This window comes from Denticeps clupeoides, unplaced genomic scaffold (assembly GCF_900700375.1).
Source record: "Denticeps clupeoides unplaced genomic scaffold, fDenClu1.1, whole genome shotgun sequence".
NCBI classification, from domain to species: domain Eukaryota; kingdom Metazoa; phylum Chordata; class Actinopteri; order Clupeiformes; family Denticipitidae; genus Denticeps; species Denticeps clupeoides.
Window position 1 is genome coordinate 105,290 of NW_021629713.1, and position 20,904 is coordinate 126,193.

General features: G+C 45.0%; 3 protein-coding genes across 6 annotated transcripts; all 3 read left to right on the forward strand.

The window, feature by feature from the left end:
- The first annotated feature begins 3,740 nt into the window (after positions 1–3,740).
- fosab (v-fos FBJ murine osteosarcoma viral oncogene homolog Ab) lies at positions 3,741–4,937 on the forward strand. Of its 2 annotated transcripts, none has more exons than XM_028965361.1 (3): positions 3,741–3,961; positions 4,031–4,264; positions 4,358–4,937. In XM_028965361.1, the coding sequence occupies exons 1-3, from the start codon at positions 3,824–3,826 to the stop codon at positions 4,769–4,771; spliced, it is 786 nt and encodes a 261-aa protein (XP_028821194.1). In that variant the 5' UTR covers positions 3,741–3,823; the 3' UTR covers positions 4,772–4,937. The 2 variants fall into 2 exon arrangements, with proteins under 2 accessions (XP_028821194.1, XP_028821195.1); XM_028965362.1 differs by having other exon boundaries at positions 3,741–3,931.
- Positions 4,938–6,255: 1,318 nt separating this feature from the next.
- LOC114772465 (transmembrane emp24 domain-containing protein 10-like) lies at positions 6,256–7,716 on the forward strand. The gene is made up of 5 exons (XM_028965363.1): positions 6,256–6,526; positions 6,625–6,745; positions 6,837–6,910; positions 6,993–7,119; positions 7,203–7,716. The coding sequence occupies exons 1-5, from the start codon at positions 6,344–6,346 to the stop codon at positions 7,322–7,324; spliced, it is 627 nt and encodes a 208-aa protein (XP_028821196.1). The 5' UTR covers positions 6,256–6,343; the 3' UTR covers positions 7,325–7,716.
- A 4,866-nt stretch (positions 7,717–12,582) lies between these two features.
- On the forward strand, positions 12,583–20,526 carry zc3h14 (zinc finger CCCH-type containing 14). Of its 3 annotated transcripts, XM_028965360.1 has the most exons (17): positions 12,583–12,724; positions 12,841–12,883; positions 12,956–13,070; positions 13,321–13,361; positions 13,446–13,611; positions 13,785–14,091; positions 14,196–14,371; positions 14,466–14,578; positions 14,713–14,847; positions 16,579–16,656; positions 17,645–17,804; positions 18,457–18,641; positions 18,761–18,905; positions 19,091–19,230; positions 19,402–19,478; positions 20,116–20,222; positions 20,305–20,526. In XM_028965360.1, the coding sequence occupies exons 1-17, from the start codon at positions 12,689–12,691 to the stop codon at positions 20,306–20,308; spliced, it is 2,028 nt and encodes a 675-aa protein (XP_028821193.1). In that variant the 5' UTR covers positions 12,583–12,688; the 3' UTR covers positions 20,309–20,526. The 3 variants fall into 3 exon arrangements, with proteins under 3 accessions (XP_028821193.1, XP_028821190.1, XP_028821191.1); XM_028965357.1 differs by lacking the exon at positions 20,305–20,526 and having other exon boundaries at positions 20,116–20,265; XM_028965358.1 differs by lacking the exon at positions 20,305–20,526 and having other exon boundaries at positions 13,788–14,091; positions 20,116–20,265.
- Positions 20,527–20,904: the final 378 nt, after the last annotated feature.

Sequence of the window (20,904 nt, forward strand, 5' to 3'; positions counted from 1 at the left end):
AATATTTACATTTACAGCATTTTCCAGACTCCCTTATCCAGAGCGACTTACAGGGACAGTCCCCCCCTGGAGACACTCAGGGTTCAGTGTTACAGAGTTAATGCTAATTTGCGCAAGTTATATAAGTTAATGACGGTTCGTTTAATTGGAAAATGAAACACTAAAATAAATGTGAGTATGTATATGTAGTTTTTGTCTCTCTGAAAGCTAGTAGACCGTGACAGTTAGTACCACGCTCACAAGATTATTCAGCAAATGGTTTTATTTAAGATGATGACGTCAGCAGTCTAAAAACAGTCCAAATTCACCATCATCTTCACATTACACACAAGTACAAGTACGAGTACAAGTAATGCAACATTTGGTATGTATGGAAAAGACACGTCATAGACTTCTACAATAAATATAAAAAGATTTACTCCACTGAATTCCGGAGAATCTGATTTAAAATGGTATGAAGTCCAGTTTTTCATCCAGTGTGTTTAATGCTGTGCAGCTGTACAACAGTAACATTTATTTCTTATACAGCCCATAATCACATGCAGTACGTCTCAATGGGCTTTGACAGGCCCTACAGTTGTCATGGTCTACATTACGTGTCCATCATAATGCTACTGGTCCATTTGAAGATTCCTGAAGCTTTAGTTGTTACGGTGGTGGCGGCTGTGGTGACCCTTTGGTAAAGTAAGTAAAGTGACGTGATACACAGCAGCACAGCACACGGTGCACACAGTGAAATTTGTCCTCTGCATTTAACCCATCACCCTGAGTGAGCAGTGGGCAGCCATGACAGGCGCCCGGGGAGCAGTGTGTGGGGTCGGTGCTTTGCTCAGTGGCACCTCAGTGGCACCTTGGCAGATCGGGATTCGAACGGCAACCTTCTGATTACGGGGCCGCTTCCTTAACCGCTAGGCCACCACTGCCCACATTTCATATTAAGTCGTCTCGTCAGCAGAGGGACGAGGATTTATCTGCTGGTCTCTTCTCTGGAGTCTGCCAGTAGTCTGTGCGCTTGATTCAGTATCTCGGAGAGAATCAACAGAAGCAGCGGCAGACGGTGGCATCGTAGGACTGGTACTGAAATATGTGGCTATGGTGGTATATTTGTGTAATAGTGGCCCGGTACCCTAACTAATTTAACACTGTCTTTACCACTGATGGGTTAAAAAAGCAGAGGACACATTTCGTTGTGTCACCGTGTGCTTTTACAGAACAGATGTGTTTTCAGTTTAGATAGAAATATTTGTACATATTTGTACAGCAACTGATTGACATCTCAAGGCACTACCAACTGCTGTAAAAGTCACGGTTCTTATATTATACATTTATACCAATTGTCATGAACTGACTCCGGAGTTTCTTCATTGTTATCCTGATTGTGTGCAGCGGTTATGAGTGTTTAAATGTCCCTGTCGGATCTTTAATCTGTAAATCCTGTTTCGTGTGTCCTGTCCTTTCCTGCACCATGCCACCAAAAATGCAAAAATAATGTTTTTAGCAGTGTGGCTATATAGAACAGCATAAAGGTGGTAGTAGCCTAACCAATCTCCACTATATAAAGTCTGATCATATGATCAAAACCATGTCACTCCAGACACCAAAGATCCTCAAAGGCAAGTCTGACTCTGCAAGCCCTGACTCACGCTCTTTAAAATACTTTGTACTTTTACAGCTTATTTTTTCCAACTTACTTCTCCTTCCCTCTTCCTAATCATAGACACAAATTATGAATCATAACCCCCAGATGGCTGGAACATGGCAGTAGCTTTTTTTTGGATGTAGCAAACTACAGCTGCATGTTTTTTTTTTACCGGATAAATGCAAATATAAACCATCAAAAAACAGTTTTGTTGTTGAAGATATGAAAAAGTCCAGAGCAAAAATCTAAAAGCCTTCAGAAAAAATTGCCTTCAAATGTGGAAGAATGGAAAGTTTTGGTTTATTATCATTATAATGTCTAATTAAATGATCAGATGCACCAAACAGTGAAGATGACCGATTAAAACCAAGTGACTCTTAATATACAGAACAGCTTATGATTTAGGTATGATGTATGATCAAAACATTTCTACCAAATGTCCGTGTTTTGTTAGAGAAACTCAATTATACTGGTGGAAAAAAATCATGCAAATGATAGGAATTATTGCAAAAGTTACATATTCTGTAGAGCATGGGCACCAAACTCAGCGCCGCGGCCTTTTCCTTCACCAAAAGCCACACTGGTGTCTCCATGGAGACAAAACAACGAAACCCGGCCCATTTCCAAATATGGTCATGGAAGCGAAACGAAAGCGCGTGCGGTGCTGACGTCATTACGCAATCATGGAGGACAAGAGGACTGCAGAAACAAATGGAAAACAGTTCAATCTTTATATTTCACAAATGCAGCATTCAATTAAAATGTTTGAGAATGCATGAAAATATACATAATGGTTATGGCTGTTGGCCACTTTTTTCTTGCAACAGTTGGCTTCATTACACCGCCCTCTCCGCCATATCAAGGCTCTTCACAGAACAAAATGTTCACACGCAGCCTACAGCACCCACTTCCAGATATTACGTTATATTATGTTCTTCCGCAGAACAGCCCACAACTCCCTCTGAAGATAACCTTCATTCTGACAGGACGATCACGTGTTCGAAAACGTACCGTATTCCATAATTTTACCGCATCATAATCATAATCTCAGTGCAAGACGACATTCCTCCTCGCCGAGAGAGAAGTATGTGTAGAAAGAACACATTCATTAGAATCAATGTTGTCCGTGTTATTCTCAGGCCACATATGGAACTTCCGGTTCTCCGACAGCAGCCGCGGCGCGAGCCCAGTTCCCGGCAGCCACGCCCCCTACGCTGGTCACAATGGTCGAGCTGACCAGGCCTGCAGAGGACAGGGGCGTGGCGGGGCGTCACCATGACAACCAACCTGACAAACAGCAACAGGAGCCCGAGGAGTCTGCAACTCCATCATCCTGATTCTCCACATATTTCACACACGAGCAGAAACAGATAGAAACGTGTTGGTTTTCCTTGCACCTTAAAATAAGGAATTAATTCATGTGTTCATTTTCTGTGATATGTCATTTACATTTTACATTTACAGCATTTACCAGACGCCCTTATCCAGAGCGACTTACAATCAGTAGTTACAGGGACAGTCTCCCTGGAGCAACTTAGGGTTAAGTGTCTTGCTCAGGGACACAATGGTAGTAAGCGGGATTTGAACCTGGGTCTTCTGGTTCTTAGGCGAGTGTTTTACCCCACTAGGCTACTACCACCCTGACATATATGTCATATGTCATAATCAGTCTGTTAACGTGTTCATTACGCATCTTCATATAGGAGTAAAAATGTGAATGAGACGGACTGCAGAATGTACGTTTTCAGTTCAGGTCACCTTACATAAAGTCAAGCGCGGATCTCCGCAACATGGCGACAAGTTTCCCGTCAGTCCCGCCCTCGCAGGATAAATTCCATATTAGGGAAATGACGTCGTGGGATACCCTGCTATGGAACGAACTCTGCTTAGCGACGACACAACCAGGTCAGCGACGTCTGTAGAAATTTTAACTAAAAAGAACAACTATTACAGAAAAACGAAGAAAAAAATAAAACCGCGTCAACTACAGAAAAGTAAACGCGTTTTACTGTGATCGTACCATGAAAAAGTGACGTTCCCTGCATGCCCCGCCCACACGCCTGCGTCACCAGGGAAGCCCCTATATAAGAGCGCCGATCACTGCGTGTCGGCACTTTCACCTACGAAAGGACGGACAGACACAAGCAGCCGCGGATTTTACTCGTTTATCGGATTACCGAGACCATGATGTTCAACTCGTTCTCCCTGGACTACGACTCCTCGTCCCGCTGCAGCACCGCGTCCCCCGCCGGGTCCTACTCCAGCCAGGGCTCCCCGCTCAGCCAGTCTCAGGTGGGTGTCGCCCCGGACCCCGAAAGTTGCGTGACGCGCCGTGTTTTCTACTTTTACCGACTTTGGGTTGACTTTTAATTTCCGAAATGCCTGCCGCAGGGGTTCGTCCCGACCGTCACTGCCGTGTCGTCCTGCCCCGAGCTGCAGTGGATGGTGCAGCCGGTCCTCACCAGCCGGGCCCACCCCTACAGAGCCGCAGCTGGGAGACGGGACCGGGGTCCGCAGCTGTCCCCCGAGGAGGAAGAGAAGAGAAGGGTGCGCAGGGAACGGAATAAGATGGCTGCTGCGAAGTGTCGTAACAGGAGGAGAGAACTGACAGACACGCTCCAGTCTGTAAGTCTCCGCTCATTTTCCTGTCTCCAATTCTGCTGTTACGTCGAATTGGCCTCGTTTGCTGACTCCAGCCCCCTCTCTCTGCCCCTCCAGGAAACCGACTTACTGGAGGACGAGAAGTCTGCCCTTCAGACGGACATCGCCAACCTGCTGAAGGAGAAGGAGCGGCTGGAGTTCATCCTCGCAGCCCACAGGCCCGCCTGCAAAATGCCTTCAGACCTGGACCCTTACCCGGAGGCCGAGGTCAAGCTGTCCGACCTGCTGGAAGAGTCGCTGGACCTGGACACCGGCCGCTCCGTCCCCGACGTGGACCTCTCCAGCTGCCTCTACACGCAGGACTGGGAGCCGCTCTACACCCCGGCCAGCGCGGACCTGGAGCCGCTGTGCACGCCCGTGGTCCCCTGCAGCCCGGCCTACACGTCTTCCTACACGGCTTCCCACACGTCTTCCTTCACCTACCCCGAGGACGGGCCCTTCCCCGCGTCCCCCACACTCCTGGCCTTGTAGTCCGCGGCCAGAAATATGACTACATGGAATTACGTCTGGCCGCTTTCACTACAGTTTTCTGTGAAAACGTTTTCCTCTTATTTATTATTTTTCTACTTGAAACACGTACTAAAGACAAACTGCATTTGTCTGCATAGCTAGTGAGAAATAAAATATTTAAAACATTCATGTGCTGTTAATCGTGATTGACCAATGTTTTCTTCCGGCGGGAGAGGCATGACGTGTGACGTCCGTCGGTGACGTCAATGCGTCACGCCGCTCGTTCCCGCCTCTTTTTACGTCGACGTCATCTTCCGGGCCCATATATGGCTACGAACGTTCTGGAGGAAGCTGCGTTGTCGAGCTAATAAAGGTGTATTTCTGTTCTGCTTTTATTATAAATTTAACCCCACAAAGTCAGACATTTCTAACGGTCGTCAGTTTATATACATGTGGCAAGTTTATATTAATCGAATTTGTGCAATACAGCTTAAATTATACCTAACGCACGGACGCAATATTATAAAATACTATAATTTGCAACGTTAAAGTCCTTTAACTGGACTCCACTGGAAATATGTACCCTTTGCCTCTTACAATGGTGGCGTTTATCATATTTCATACACACACCCCGTCCACAATGTCATAAAGATAAAAGTGTGCGTTTTAGATCGCCAGGTGGGATGTGAAATGTTCCATCGTTCTCTATTAATACAGCAGCAGGAATAGCTGCTGCTTCCAGCAGGATAAAATTAGACGACTGTGACTGACGCACGAAGGAAAGAGGGAGAGATCTTCAAGGGACCTGAGATTTAGGCAGAACTTGATTATGTTCCTCACGAAGATTCAATTTTACTACACCAGTAAAAACTACAAGACGTTCCATAACACAGTATATACTGCACTTTTCTCTCACCACCTGTCTTATTATTATCACACCATCATATGAAAGTGACGTGATTGTCATCGTGAAACACACGGTGACACGGTGAAACGTGTCCTCTGTATTTAACCGTCACCCTTGGTGAGCAGTGTGTGGGGACGGTACCGAGATCAAGGGGACCTCAGTGGCACCTTGGCAGCTCGGGCAACCTCCTGATTACGGGGCCGCTTCCTTAACCGCTAGGCCACCACTACCCCATATTATCATGTTACCACTATTATTATCATGTTATATCACATGATATACCGTATTAACTATATCATCTAAATATACCCATGCACTGATATATATGATCGTAATGCTGCTACGTCTGATTTGTCTCGACCTGCACTATATATTATTGGGCGGTGCACCATGTCCTTCGTCATGTTGTGTGTTATTTTCCCTGATGTTTCACAGTCTCGTGTTGTATATGGTGTGATTTGTGGGACTAATAAAGGATAAGTTTATATTAAAATGTAATAATTACATTTTAATACACGGGTTAAAGACATGGTTTCCATATATAAAATGTCTCTCAGATTCCTCCTCCGGCCTGCAGGGGGCAGCAGCCGCCATTCCTCCGCCGCGCCAGCAGGCCGTAGTGCTACGTAGCGTTAGCGGCGTTACATCCGCTCCCTCCGCGCCCGCTGGAGAAGAGGTCCGCCGCCATGGCTCGGCCCGGCCTGATCCCGATCCTGCTCCTGCCAGCGCTGGTCGACGCGGCCGCCGCCATCTCCTTCCTGATGCCGGTGAACAGCAGGAAATGTCTGCGGGAGGAGATCCACAAAGACGTGCTGGTCACCGGCGAGTACGAAGTCAGCGAGCAGCAGAGCACCAAGTCCAACCTGAAGGTATCCGCGTTCCTGCCGACCCCGGCCGGCCTCTCACACGCCTTCTCTTCCTTCTCCTCCTTCATCTCCTCCTTCTCCTCCACCACCACCACACGCAGATCACGGATTCCTCCAACCACATCCTCTACTCCAAAGAAGACGCCACCAAGGGAAAGTTCGCCTTCACCACCGAGGATTACGACATGTTCGAGGTTTGCTTTGAGAGCAAGTCCCCGATGGGTGAGAAGAAGTCCCGTGGAAATGTTCTAAAAAGGCCATTTTAATGCTGGTCTCTGCAGGCTTTTCCTCCATTAAAACTCTGTTTGAGCAGGAACCGGGAGAGTTCCCGACCAGCTGGTCCATCTCGACATGAAACACGGTGTGGAGGCGAAAAACTACGAGGAGGTTGGAGAGCTTTTTATTTCAACCTAATCGAAGCCGTAAAACCCGGGTGGAGCATGGTGTAGACGTGAGTCTTTCCCAACAGATCGCTAAGGTGGAGAAGCTGAAGCCCCTGGAGGTGGAGCTGCGCCGGCTGGAGGACCTGTCCGAGTCCATCGTCAACGACTTCGCGTACATGAAGAAGAGAGAGGAGGAGATGAGGGACACCAACGGTAAAGATTTTAAGATATTTAAGATAAAGAACTACACGTGACTTCCCTGCAGTAGAATGACGTGGCGTTCTGTTTTTACCCAGAATCCACCAACACTCGCGTGCTGTACTTCAGCATCTTCTCCATGTGCTGCCTCATTGGCCTGGCCACTTGGCAGGTCTTCTATTTGCGCCGCTTTTTCAAGGCCAAGAAGCTGATTGAGTGAGCGTCCGAGCCGCCTGCTTCAGCATGGACGGGTTCGCTCGTCCCCGAGCCGAGTGGACGTGCGTCACGAAGGTCCCTGCGCTCCAGTCGCCTTTCTCCTTTCTCCTCAACCACTGAACGTCTCTCCGATCCTTTTTTTTTTTTGGGCTGGGGGTCCTTTCCTTTTAAACTGTGGAGCAGACGCCGCTGTTCCAGTCCTCTTCTGGTTTTAGACGAACAGCCAACAAAAGACTACGAGCGGAGTATTGATCAGACTTTCATGTCTTCATGTGAGAGGCGTTACTTGGCCCTGCTTTTTTTTTTTTTTTTTTTTTAGCTTCGATATGGTCAAGGGTTTAAATGGATGAAATAAAATATGTTTGTTTCGTATTTAAATAAAAATTTGGAAGAGGACTAAGGTGCGATGTTCTTTCATGTGGCTCAGTTAAATTTCCCTTCCTCAGACGTGTACAAGGCATCCACTGAACCCACAGCGAATTACCGTCACCGTACACAATATGGCAGGACATTAATAACCAGTCCGCGGGGAAAATTACGTCAGTTCGCTTCCTCACCACTCTGTAACATCATACTTACGACCTTCTTGTGCTTTTCAAATGAGCAACAATTAATTTGATTGTCTGACAGACATGGTTAACACTTATCACAGCTTTATGTGTGGATTTATTCCTCCTCATTTCATCCCACGTGTAAACCAGCAAGTCGGTAAAATGGCTGCTAGGTGGCGGAATGAAGTTCCCCTCAAGGTCAGAACAGCAACAGCAGCTTAAAGAAATACTTCGACTAACTTGTACGTTTCTTCTAGTCTGATTTATGTCAAATCACAAGCGGAGAGAATTTCTGGTAGTTTGGGACCGGGTTCACGCCCTCCCCTGAGTTTTAGGGGTAGTGGTGGCCTAGCAATTTAGGAAGCCGCCCCGGTTCGAATCTCAATTTGCCAACAAGGACTAGATCTGTAAAAATGGATATTTAAGCGCATACAACAACGAGATGTTAGTGGTTGATTTGTATGGGCTTTTTTCTTTGTGTACAGAAAGGGTCAAGTGTGCATGGGTGTCAACTGTATAAGTCTTGTATGTGATTTTGGGCTAAATAATAAATGTATGTTTAGGTCATTATTGGCCTAATGAGACCCAGTGAAGCGTTCACCACCGTACAAACGCTCACCTCAGGTATCACATATGCACCAAGTTATTCAACTGTTTTCATGTGTCTGAGGAGTAAATAATGATGTTGTCTGTGTCATTTTCATCTGCACGAATCTGGAATATATGGACTTTTCTTTCTGTCTTGGTGCTTTTTGGTCAGGTCAACGTCCCCTGTCTAGTGTTGGACTACGTGACTCCAGAATTCACCAGACGTATCACAATGAGATCATGTTTTTAATTAATCAGCTTAGATATTAAGCTGTTTCTTTAAACCACATAAGGAGAGTTTCTGGATCTTGATGATCTTGATCACTGGTCTTGGTCTGTTAGCCCCTGTCTGTGGTTTTTGCCATGATTGTTTCACTCTTTTAGACCAATACGAGAACTTCATGAATCCAATTGTAACAGCCGCACAGAACAGAACATATAAATACAAACCATATAGGTTTTGTATACTGATAAGAAATTACTTATCAAAATGAAATGTACATTTTACCATGGTTATTGGAGAGTCCAGTGAAGAGACCATCTTCAGGATCTTGAACCCAGGTCCCTTGCAATGAACTGCTGATGGGACCACATGAAATGTACCAGAGGGTCACCACCCCCTTCAGGTGTCTTCAAATTGACCAGTAGCATCATAATGTAAGTTGCTCTCTGTTTTTTTTTGTGTGTGGAGATTTTCCTTGTGTGCAGAAGGGTCAAATGTTGGAGTGTCAAATGAATGGTTTGTCAAAGCCCATTGAGACATACTGTATGTGATTATGGGCTTTATAAGAAATAAATGCTGCTGTTATTACCATCAGCATGAAGAGCACAGCACTCCATCTTATTTTCACAGCAGCAGAACAGGATCCTGATCTCCACACAAATGAACAAGCTGTTGAAATCATTTTGTTCTGAAATTTATATCTGTACCATCATATCACTAATTATACATTCACAGCATTTGCCAGGTGCACTCATCTAGAGGGATTCTATAAAATGTCTGCCATTTAAATCCCCAATTTGGTTCACTTGGACCAGAATACCATTAGTTGAATAAATCAGTATTTAATCCAAGTGTTCTCTGTGTTTGAAGATCTTTTCACATTACATCAGTGGAGTCTCCATAACCTGATGGCCTGTGTTGTTTGGATAAAAAACTATTTGGTTGTGCATTATAGGCCAGAGACTAATAAACATTATCATCGAAGGTGACCAGGGCCCAGTTGCTCAAACAATTTCACCGGGATCTTGTAATTCACACTAGATTTAATGACAGTTATCCAAATAGGGAAATTTCAGGATTAGTTTTAGATGGAACCTACAGTGTAGTTTACATGTCAGGTAAAGAACAAGAAGCAGCCAGATCCTTGAAATATAAAGACACAATGTCATTTTCATCTTTTTGTTTACAGCTTGGAAATTTAGTTTGAATACAGATATTTCACAGGGATTTTCTCCCTTATACTATCCCAAAAAGGCATCACTACTTGATTTTCTCTGCCACTGTCCTCATTCAAATAAATCATAAGTAAACAACAACATCAACAACAACATTTATTTCTTATAAGTCCCAAAATCACACACACACACACACACACACACACACACACACACACACACACACACACACACACACTTGACCCACACAACTCCACACAAAAAAAAGATCTAGGAGAGAGAAAAAAGAAAGGAGGAAACCTTGGGAAGGAGTGATGCAGAGAGGGCCTGCAAATGGTACACACAACTGAGCATTTACAGCATTTACCAGACGCCCTTATCCAGAGCGACTTACAATCAGTAGTTACAGGGACAGTCCCCCCAGAACAATTTAGGGTTAAGTGTCCTGCTCAGGGACACGAGGGTAGTAAGTGGGGTTTGAACCTGGGTCTTCTGGTTCATAGTCGAGTGTGTTACCCACTAGGCTCCTACCACCCTAATCACAAATGGTGTCAGTGCAGGGCTGGTGACTGTCCAATAAGAGAAAAAGTCCTACAGTTGTAGAGGTGGAGTCCAAAATGTAGTCCAGTGTCATGATGGAATTTCCTTTTGTGATAAATTTTTCAAGTTTCAAATTCGCACTCAGTTCACTCTTATGTTCAGGATTATGTTCAGGATCAGGATTACCCAGATTTTGTGTGTGTGATGTGCTGCAGTGTTTCACCACGACAATCCAGATTAAAACTGAGATGTGATTATATGATCTGATCTGACTTCAGAATTCCTCTTTTCCATTTGAGCGCCCATTTTCACGATGTCATTGTAAACCGAAGCAGGAGTGCGCCTCCTCCTGGAAATGCTCAGCAATTTCACCCGGTTTTATCTGCACTTCGGCTAGTGACCAGCAGGAGGTGGTGTTTTCAGAGACAAAAGTAAGCAGTAAAAGACGCCGCTAATCGGTCTTCTTCTTTTGGGGCCATTAAGATGATCTCCAGTAATAGTTGCGAGTCTGTTATTAAAAGTATTTTTTTTTTTGCTCTAATGTATAAATCCACTCTACACATATCTTATGCATATACTTATATTTGTATAGACATATATCTTACATTTACATTCATCCACAGTCGTATAGTGTCATTATGCTATTTGTCTTTTATTTTTCTGCCATGACAATATAAATATCATCGGGACTATCTAAGGATGGTTTATAAGGAAAAAGACTGTGTCCCACTGTATTACCCAGGCTGCACTACAGCGTCTATTCACAGGCGCGATCCCACTACTGATCGGCACGGGGGCTTTGACCTGCTCCGTTTCCGACCTGGGCCGGTTCACCCCTCGTTAGGCGACCTGGTGGTCCCGAGCTCCCCCAGGAGCACCATATCGATGCCGAACTTAGTGCGGACACCCGATCGGCATAGTCCGCTGCAGCTCAGAACTCCTGAGCTCAAGTGATCCGCCAGCCTCAGCCTCCCAGCAGCTTGGATTACAGGCGCACGCCACTGCACCCGGCAAGCGGAGAGGCGGAGGACCGAGCATTTATACCCGGTTACAGGGCCGGGGTGCTGCCCCCTGCTGGACTGAGCATTTATACACGGTTACAGGGCCGGGGTGCTGCCCCCTGCTGTACAGACGTCGCCACTGCACCCGGCAAGCGGAGAGGCGGAGGACCGAGCATTTATACCCGGTTACAGGGCCGGGGTGCTGCCCCCTGCTGGACTGAGCATTTATACACGGTTACAGGGCCGGGGTGCTGCCCCCTGCTGTACAGACGTCGCCACTGCACCCGGCAAGCGGAGAGGCGGAGGACCGAGCATTTATACCCGGTTACAGGGCCGGGGTGCTGCCCCCTGCTGGACTGAGCATTTATACACGGTTACAGGGCCGGGGTGCTGCCCCCTGCTGTACAGACGTCGCCACTGCACCCGGCAAGCGGAGAGGCGGAGGACCGAGCATTTATACCCGGTTACAGGGCCGGGGTGCTGCCCCCTGCTGCACAGACGTCGCCACTGCACCAGTCAGCATTTATACCCGGTTACAGGGTGCTGCCCCCTGCTGGACTGAGCATTTATACCCGGTTACAGGGCCGGGGTGCTGCCCCCTGCTGGACTGAGCATTTATACCCGGTTACAGGGCCGGGGTGCTGCCCCCTGCTGGACTGAGCATTTATACCCGGTTACAGGGCCGGGGTGCTGCCCCCTGCTGGACTGAGCATTTATACCCGGTTACAGGGCCGGGGTGCTGCCCCCTGCTGTACAGACGTCGCCACTGCACCAGTCAGCATTTATACCCGGTTACAGGGCCGGGGTGCTGCCCCCTGCTGTACAGACGTCGCCACTGCACCAGTCAGCATTTATACCCGGTTACAGGGCCGGGGTGCTGCCCCCTGCTGTACAGACGTCGAAACTACAACCAATTTAAACAAAACACACTTACACAATACCATAATTGCCGGGGGCACAATGAAATACGTAAAGAAGTAAGAAACACAAGCAATATGTGAAAAATATATTTATACATAAAATAAAGAACAATCCGTAGCACGTTTAACCTTTGTATTTCCAGAACCTTTCGACCTTCTTCAAAAAGAATCTACATGCGTAGATTGTCGCGTACGCAGTATTCTATCGCTGCCCCTGCGTAAACATTGCGGTTCGTTGTTTTCCCAACATGCACTTCGCTTCCGCGCATGCGCAGTAACACACGTCGCGCTTCTGCCGTTCTATTATTTCCAGAAATCAGGCCGTTTGTGAAGTTTTGCTTCCCTGCCAAACGTCGGGATAAATATAGATATGGAAATCGGGACTGAAATCAGCAAGAAAATTCGGGTAATGTTTCAAGCCAGACTGCTTTCGACGTGTTAGCTAGCATCGTGTATAGCGGAAGTGGATCGTTTGCTAGTGATTGATATTATGCTGAGTTAAACTTCTCTCTGTTATTGCAGGCCGCCATCAAGGCGAAGCTGCAGGAACTCGGCGCCTACGTGGGTAAGTAGCCGCTGCACGGTCACTGTTCCGCATCAACTCGACTTGACTGCTGTTACTTGTTCGTGTGAAAAGACGAGGAGCTTCCTGACTACATCATGGTCATGGTCGCCAACAAGAAAAGCGCCCAGCAGATGACTGATGATCTGTCCCTCTTCCTCGGAAACAACACCATCAGGTTTACTGTATGGTAAGTACCGAGCATCCGACCATGGGCCTAGTGGGTAACACACTCGCCTGTGAACCAGAAGACCCAGGTTCAAATCCCACTTACTACCATCGTGTCCCTGAGCAAGACACTTAACCCTGAGTTGCTCCAGGGGGACTGTCCCTGTAACTACTGACTGTAAGTCGCTCTGGATAAATGCTGTAAATGTAAAATGTAAATGAAACGGAAACGGAGACGCAGGCGTCCACCTCCACACCTTGTTTTTCTGCAGGTTACATGGTGTCTTGGAGAAGCTGAGAGCTATTGCTGTTGGTGAGAAATGTTTTACCGTTCCTACTAGATCGATACAGTCGATATTCCTGGTTTCTTTGCTGCTCATCGTGTTTGTGTCCCCAGAACCAACGTCTCTGAGACCACAGCTCTACTCGGACGCGTCTGCTGGCAGCTCGAAAAGTCGAGTTATCGGTGAAGACGAGAAAAAATGTGATGAGGCGAGAGTCCTGGCGTTGTCTGAAAGGACAGAACCACGCATCTCCAGCTCCACCCATGACCACCATAGCAGGTAGGTGCCATGCTGACAGGGCAGTGGTGGCCTAGCGGGTGGAAGTGGACCCGTAATTGGAAGGTTGCCGGTATGAATCCCCGAAGGATGGCAGCAATAATATGTCCAGTCTAGTGTGACCGTTTTTGCAACAAATTGTGTAGAAAGTCTTAATGTCTGTTATCCTTTGTTAGAAGAGCTTCTTCAGAGAAGAATTCTTCCAGGCTGACCTCTGCAGTGAAGCCCCTGATGGAACCCAACCCTGCTGAGGCCATCATTGACATCAAGCCCGACCTCGATGACGACCTCATAGTGGAGGATCACGTCGAAGCAAGTGTCACCTCGGGCGGTCAACATCTCGTTACAGTGGAAGCACCCTGTGTGAGGGCGGCTCCAGGTTCTTCCTCTCGGGGCTTGGGTCGGGTCCCAGACAGGTCCACGGAGGGACAGTCTGGTTACACATATGGTCGCAGCTCCAGGGCTGTAGAGTGCGGCAGCAAGGTATGACCGCTGCTTTTATTCAGTTTGAAAACACTGTTTGTTACTGCTAGAAATCATCTTCTTTTTTTGGAGAATTCATATAATTTTAGTTATTCTCCTTGCAGGAGTTTTCCAGGAAACGGAAGGCGCCTGTGGCAAGTTCTGTGGTCCGGGTTCAACGACGTGGAGATGACAGTGAAATAGATGAGGGAGATGATGATGATGATGATGAGGAAGAGTATGAATTGAAAAGTAGTGGACTTTCCAGTCGAGTTTCTCTTCCAGCAAAACCTGAGCGCAAGTATGTCAAATTTAGCTTCTTACCTAGAGAAAGGCCCAGCATTGATACTGTGACATTAAGGTTCTAGTAAATCGAAATGTTGTGTCTTTGACAGACCGTCTCTGCCTCCAGCTAAACAGGCCAACAAAAACCTGATACTGAAGGCAATTTCAGAAGCACAGCAGTCCATTACGAAGACCACAGGCTACACTGGCAGCTACACCTCCAGTATGATCTGCTTGCTGGGACTGTATTTGCTGTATTATATGATTTTTATATTGTTTAGCTGCTCATTGGTGTGGATTTATCCAACATTTTTTAATAAGGTGATGTATTTTGGTGCATTTCCCCTTCATGCAAAGTTCCACAACGACAGACTGTCCCAGTGGCCCCCCGCACCCGTTCTTCCAGCGAAGAGATGAACAGCGCCATTCGACTGGTCAACGAGCATCTTCAAGGTCTAATTCCCGCAGATTCTAACCCTACAAGGCCACTTGGTCAGTAGTCAATTTCATCTACAGATGCCATTCCTTATATTTTACATGCTGTTTGGTAATTGTACCTGTTCACCCTACTGAATGCATTATATCCTAACCCTAACTTCTACCACCACATATAATAATAATTTGCACATACACTATACCTTGTCAAAAAGAAGATGGTCCAAAATATGGCAGCCCGCCTCATCTTCAATCAGCCAAAATACACCCATGTTACACCTCTTCTTACCTCCCTCCACTGGCTCCCGGTAGCTGCTCGCATTGAGTTCAAATCCTTGATGCTGCCTACAGGGCTGTAAATGGAACTGCGCCCTCCTACATCAACACACTACTACCTAGATACACTCCTGCACAGAAGCTACAATACTACCTCCTACATCAACACACTACTACCTAGCTACACTCCTGCACAGAAGCTACAATACTACCTCCTACATCAACACACTACTACCTAGATACACTCCTACACGCTCTCTCAGATCGGCAAACGAAAGGAGACTAAAAATTCCTTCTTCACGGGGTCTCCGATTCCAATCATGTCTGTTCTCCGTTGTTGTCCCTGGCTGGTGGAACAACCTACCCTCCTCCACACGACTAGCCGAGACTATCACCACTTTTAAGAAGAAGGTGAAAACCCTCTTATTCCAAAAATATTACAGACAAATTTAACACATACACATGCATACACATTTAACAAACAAATACAAAATGTATAAATACATTATAATTTTTCTTAGTCTAGCACCCAACACTCTCCGAGCATGTTCTTCAATGACAAGTCTAAGCCTTATCAGGGCTCTTAGTTTGTATACTTGAAATTCTATAGAAATCGAACGAGAATTGCTGGTATCTTCCCATTGTAAGTCGCTTTGGATAAAAGCGTCTGCCAAATAAAGTAAAGTAAAGTAAAGTAGAGACCTGGGTGATCTAGCTTAGTGGGTAAGACAACCAGAAGAGCACAAAGTCCCAGGTTCAAACCCCACTTACTAACCCCTCCATTGTGTCCCTGAGCAAGACACTTAACCCTGAATGTCTCTCTGTCACTACTGATTGTAAAGCCAGAAATATACTTCCTGTGATTCATATCCATACACATTACGTTGTTAATGTTTGTTCTGATATACTTGTGTCCGTACCATGTGTTGTAATCTGTAGTGTGTACTCCTTACCAGCATGGGTCAGTGTCAAGGCTGCAAGCCAAATAAATGAATATCTGCATCTTAAAATAGTCATCTGTTGAGTGCAGATCTTGCACAACCATGGTTGTGTTTTCACATTTATTGTGGAAATGGGTTTAGAATTGTGTTCAAGTGATCCCATAAAAATGTTTTGAAGTCAGATAGTAGAAAGTGGAGACTTGAACTCAGTAAAATAATTTCCACACAAACTATAAAAGATCTTTGAAGATTTGTGGATAAAAGAAAGTTGCATGTTAGTGAATGCAGTAGTGAAAGTTTGCTAGGAAGCCCAAAAATGGAATGAACAGAGAAAGGTCATGTGATCTGATAAGTGTCTGACTGTACTGGCCCGTGGACGCAGTTTTGTTATCTGCCGCTTCTGTAGCTGAATGATCATCATACAGATTTTTTTTCTTCTCCGGATTCCATGAGCACATTCCAAGATGGTGAAACCAGGATTGTCCTGACCATAGCCCATCTGTGGGGTGACAAACAGTCCCCTTGTATTGGCAGGGCAGTATATTTATCCACTGTTCTTGGTTCTTTTCAGCTGAGGCGAGATCACTATGCCCCCGCCTTCAGTTAGATGTGCCTGAGGAAGAGGACCTGGGCCACCAGAATGAATACGGTGTGTAATTCAGTATTTAACGCTAATAATAATCTGTGGTTTTTTTTTTATTATTAATAACATTTCCATTTGTAACATGTATAAAAATTTGTATTAACAGAAGGTTGGAAAGGGTTTCACCGCCAGCATATAGTTTTAAACGAAAGTGATAGCAGGACTGATAGCATTCAGGCGCCACACCGGATTTCTGGCATACCGAATTAATATCAGGTTCTCCCAGTGATCTGACGCCACGCCTCTGATGCCATTAGAGGTGTGAACCTTCACTGGCCTCACAATTTGATTCAATAACGATTGTCAATGCCTCAACGTCGATGCATCGCAATGCATCCTATACATTTTCTACAATGACTACGTTGGCGTTCACCTTGTAACAGTTTATATATATATATATATAGAGAGAGAGAGAGAGAGAGAGAGAGAGAGAGGGAGAGGGAGAGGGAGAGGGAGGCGGAGTTACTCTTCTGCATCAGTCCTGATGCCCAGAGCGTGATGGAAACTGCAGCAGACGTCCGTGGTGTCAGGGGACTGCTTTTCTGCTCATTGGAGAAAATCTAAAGTCGCTTTCAGACTGGGCTCAGTGCAAAAAATATGCATGTTTTTCTAAACCAATATAATATTATATGTAGTATAGTATATTTCTTAAAATGTGCCTGTTTTAGAGAAATCTTATTTTATTTATTTTAAATCCTTGTTTTCAACTTTCATCACTGTTATTGGGACCCTGGAGGCGTCTCTTATAAAGCTGGTGGCCATCAGATGCAGAATGATTTAACATTTAGGTCCTTTTCATTACTGCCATGTTCTGTTCAGTCCTGTTTTTTTTTTCTCCTTTCATTTTCATTTCTTTGTCCTCATGCTTCATCAACTTCATGTTTGTGCTGCATTGTGTAATGAAGGTAAATCACCATAGATGCATATTGTAATATATATTGTGCAATTGGTATTGTTCAATAGGTTCTCTCCATGCCTATGATTTGCTTTGTAGAACTGCAGTTATATGAAGTCAGCAAATTAAAAGCTATCGATACTCGTTCCTTCATCATGAGGAAGCCAGAAGTGGAGCAGACTTCATCGGTCAGGAGCAGGCTTGGTTCTACTGTGCAAGAGGAGCTTCACGCCTCAGCTCCACGTATGGTCCAGCCCAGGTATGTGAGTAAAGAGGCATGGTGAGCGATGGCAGTGCAAGTTCACCCATGTTTCTTCTAGTGGAGTCCAATATTACATGTAATTATACTATTTAAATCTTCTTAAAAATGGATTAATTATAGTTATGAAATTATTTTTCTAGACCAGTGGTTGACAACCTTTAACATTTAAAGAGCTATTTGGACCTGGAAATCCTCTTTGAAATGTAAAATGAAGATAACACTGCATTGTAGTGTGTTGCTTGTGAAATGTTACCATTTTTGGCAGCATATACAAATACGCGCATATACAGGTGTCGTGGGGTGCGGAGGTACCCCTGACATCTGGGTCTCTGCTGAGTGCAGTTGGAAGAAAACGGGGTCAAAACCAGTGAAACAGTCCAAAATACACAAGTAGCTCATCACCATACAGAGCACGTTGCTGAGTTTTTCTGTGTTTCTTCGCAGCTGCTGGGGTCCTGCATACTTTCTTCTGAGATGGTCTCATGACTGCCGTTTGAGCGACAAAAAAAAAATCATTTTAATTTTAAATAGTGTCAACATTTCAAATCACAAAAATAACTTAAATTATGTAATCTAAGGATGCGGGTTGTTGACCCCTGGCCTAGACAGATTAGATATTTTTTTCATTTCTTTATTACTGTCACCATAGGGAAAGAGAAGCATTGCATCCTGTTAGTCCCAAGTTTATCGTGACTTTGGATGGTGTCCCAAGCCCTCTGGCAACACAAGGAGACCAAGACATGGGACTGGACGAGGACCGGAGCACCGATGCACCAGTGACACACAAACAGAGTGTCCATCACAGACTCCAGGAAGACACAGGCAATGCAGATGGTAGATTGCATTTACTAGTTAAGGAATTATTGTGTTCCAAACGAATTTCACAATTAAACTAATCGCATTGTTGTTCAGCCATAGCATCTGGTAAGTTTTTTTCTTATATTCACCTCTAGAAGAAACGATTGACATAGACGAGATGGACAGAGATGAGGACACAACTCCAGAGAAAAGACAGAAGGTGATGGAGCGTTGCAAGTTCTGGCCAGTCTGTAAGAGTGGGGATGAGTGTATGTACCACCACCCGATCGCTAAGTGCAAGTAAGTTCCATTTTTCCATCACTCCATGGACTTGTCAGATATCACGGGAACTGCTAGACCATGCTGGCCTCTTTCTTGCTTTAAAACTTAAAGGTTCTCGGCAGAGGCAGATGTATCTAGGTGTATATGTGAATATTCAGACACGATTGAACAAGATGTGTGTGTGTGTGTGTGTGTGTGTGTAGGACCTTCCCCAGTTGTAAGTTTGGTGATAAATGCCTGTTTATCCATCCCAACTGCAAGTATGATGCCAAGTGTACAAAACCTGAGTGCCCATTTACCCACGTGAGCAAGAGCGGTCCAACTCACCAGCTGCCTCAACCTGGTAAACCTGCAATGAATCAGAAGTCTGTTTTTATGTTGGTGATTCAGAATATACTCAAATTCTTCCAGTCATCTTACACATCTCTTCAATTTCTTTTATTAATAAATTATATCTGCAGTAATTTCTCAGTCAAATGCATAATATGGATTGACCCGTTTTCTTGTTCTGTAGCCTGCTCACAATACAGCAGCATCTGTCGTTTCTTTCCTGAATGCAAGAAAATGGATTGTCTGTTTTACCATCCAAAAGTGAGTGACTACTATTAGATTGGATGTTATGGGATCTCCTTTGACTTTATTTAAGCATGAGTTATATGATACACTGCTCAAAAAAAAGGGAACGTTAAATCAACACAATTTAACTCCAAGTCCATCACATTTCTGTGAAATCATACTGTCCACTTAGGAAGCAACACTGATTCACAATCAATTTCACATGCTATTGTGCAAATGGAATAGACAAAAAGTGGAAATTATAGGCAAGTAAGGCAAGCAGGACCTCCCCACGTGGATGGGGACGTGGATGTCCCAGCAGCAGAACCGCTCCCTCCACCTTTTGTAAAAGAGGAGCACTGCCAGAGCCTGCAAAATGTCCTCCAGCAGGCCACAAGTGTGCATGTGTCTGCTCAAAAGGTCCGAAACAGACTCCATGAGGGCGGTATGAGGGCCTGACGTCCACGGGTGGGGGTTGTGCTTACAGCCCTACACAGAAGCATGTTTAGCATTTGCCTGACAGCATGGGTTGATAAATTTGATTTTGTTATATTTAATTAGAATATTTCATTCATAAAGATCTAGGATGTTTGTGTTTTCTTGAGCAGTGTCATTTAAATGAAAGAAATAATTTTGGTAGTTGTTGCTGATCAATGTGATTTTTGTTAATTAGCCTTGCAGGTTTGCTCACCAGTGCAAACGATCAGGATGCACTTTTTATCACCCACCATCATCTGTGCCTCCACGGCATGCCCTCAAGTGGACAAAGCCTCAAAGCAGGTACTGGACAGAAAAGGAACATTTGTAGTTTGACAGGATGGAAACAGCTCATTAACTTTTTGGTTTCTCTCTTTTTCTTTAGTTAAGAAGAAAAGTGAACAACTCAACATTTTTTTTTTTTTTTTGTTTAAGTTTAAGAATACCTGTTCTTTTACATTCTCAATGAAAAAAATATTGTAATACTTGTTCTGATTTATCTAAATGTAACAGTTTTAAACGGTGTGAAACAGGAATTTTCCTTTAGGTTTTTGAGCATTTTCACAATGTTTTTGTGCATTAAAAACGTTCAGAATGTGCATGTGAAGTGATTGTCATTGTCAAAATGTGTCCTTTGTATTAAACCATGACCCTTGGTGAGCAGCGGGCAGCCATGACAGGCGCCTGGGGAGCAGTGTGTGGGGACGGTGCTGTGCTCTGTGGCAGCTTGGGATTTGAACTGGTAACCTTCCGAGCCACTAGACCACCACTGCCCCAATATGTCATGAATGTTCGGGCTCTCTGGAGGATGCAGTTCTAATTTAAATCCTAAAGGAAGCAGTATCCAAGACATTCGACCATACAAATTTACCCAGAATTTTTCAATCACGTTCTGTGAGATCGATAGATGTAATTCAGATATGTGGTGTGGCCTTTTAAACAAGAGGGGAAGAAAATTGCTTTGGTCTCACAAGTAAAAGTTAAG

Bases quoted from the DNA above. Each gene is read 5' to 3' on its own strand.
- fosab (XM_028965361.1), top strand. From the start codon at position 3,824: ATGATGTTCAACTCGTTCTCCCTGGACTACGACTCCTCGTCCCGCTGC. The intron at 3,962-4,030 runs GTGACGCGCCGT...TGCCTGCCGCAG, and splicing joins CCCCGGACCCCGAAAGTTGC to GGGTTCGTCCCGACCGTCAC. The intron at 4,265-4,357 runs GTAAGTCTCCGC...CTGCCCCTCCAG, and splicing joins TGACAGACACGCTCCAGTCT to GAAACCGACTTACTGGAGGA.
- LOC114772465 (XM_028965363.1), top strand. From the start codon at position 6,344: ATGGCTCGGCCCGGCCTGATCCCGATCCTGCTCCTGCCAGCGCTGGTC. The intron at 6,746-6,836 runs GTGAGAAGAAGT...CTGTTTGAGCAG, and splicing joins TGAGAGCAAGTCCCCGATGG to GAACCGGGAGAGTTCCCGAC. The intron at 6,911-6,992 runs GTTGGAGAGCTT...CTTTCCCAACAG, and splicing joins AGGCGAAAAACTACGAGGAG to ATCGCTAAGGTGGAGAAGCT.
- zc3h14 (XM_028965357.1), top strand. From the start codon at position 12,689: ATGGAAATCGGGACTGAAATCAGCAAGAAAATTCGG. The intron at 13,362-13,445 runs GTGAGAAATGTT...TTGTGTCCCCAG, and splicing joins GCTGAGAGCTATTGCTGTTG to AACCAACGTCTCTGAGACCA. The intron at 19,231-19,401 runs GTAAACCTGCAA...CTTGTTCTGTAG, and splicing joins TCACCAGCTGCCTCAACCTG to CCTGCTCACAATACAGCAGC.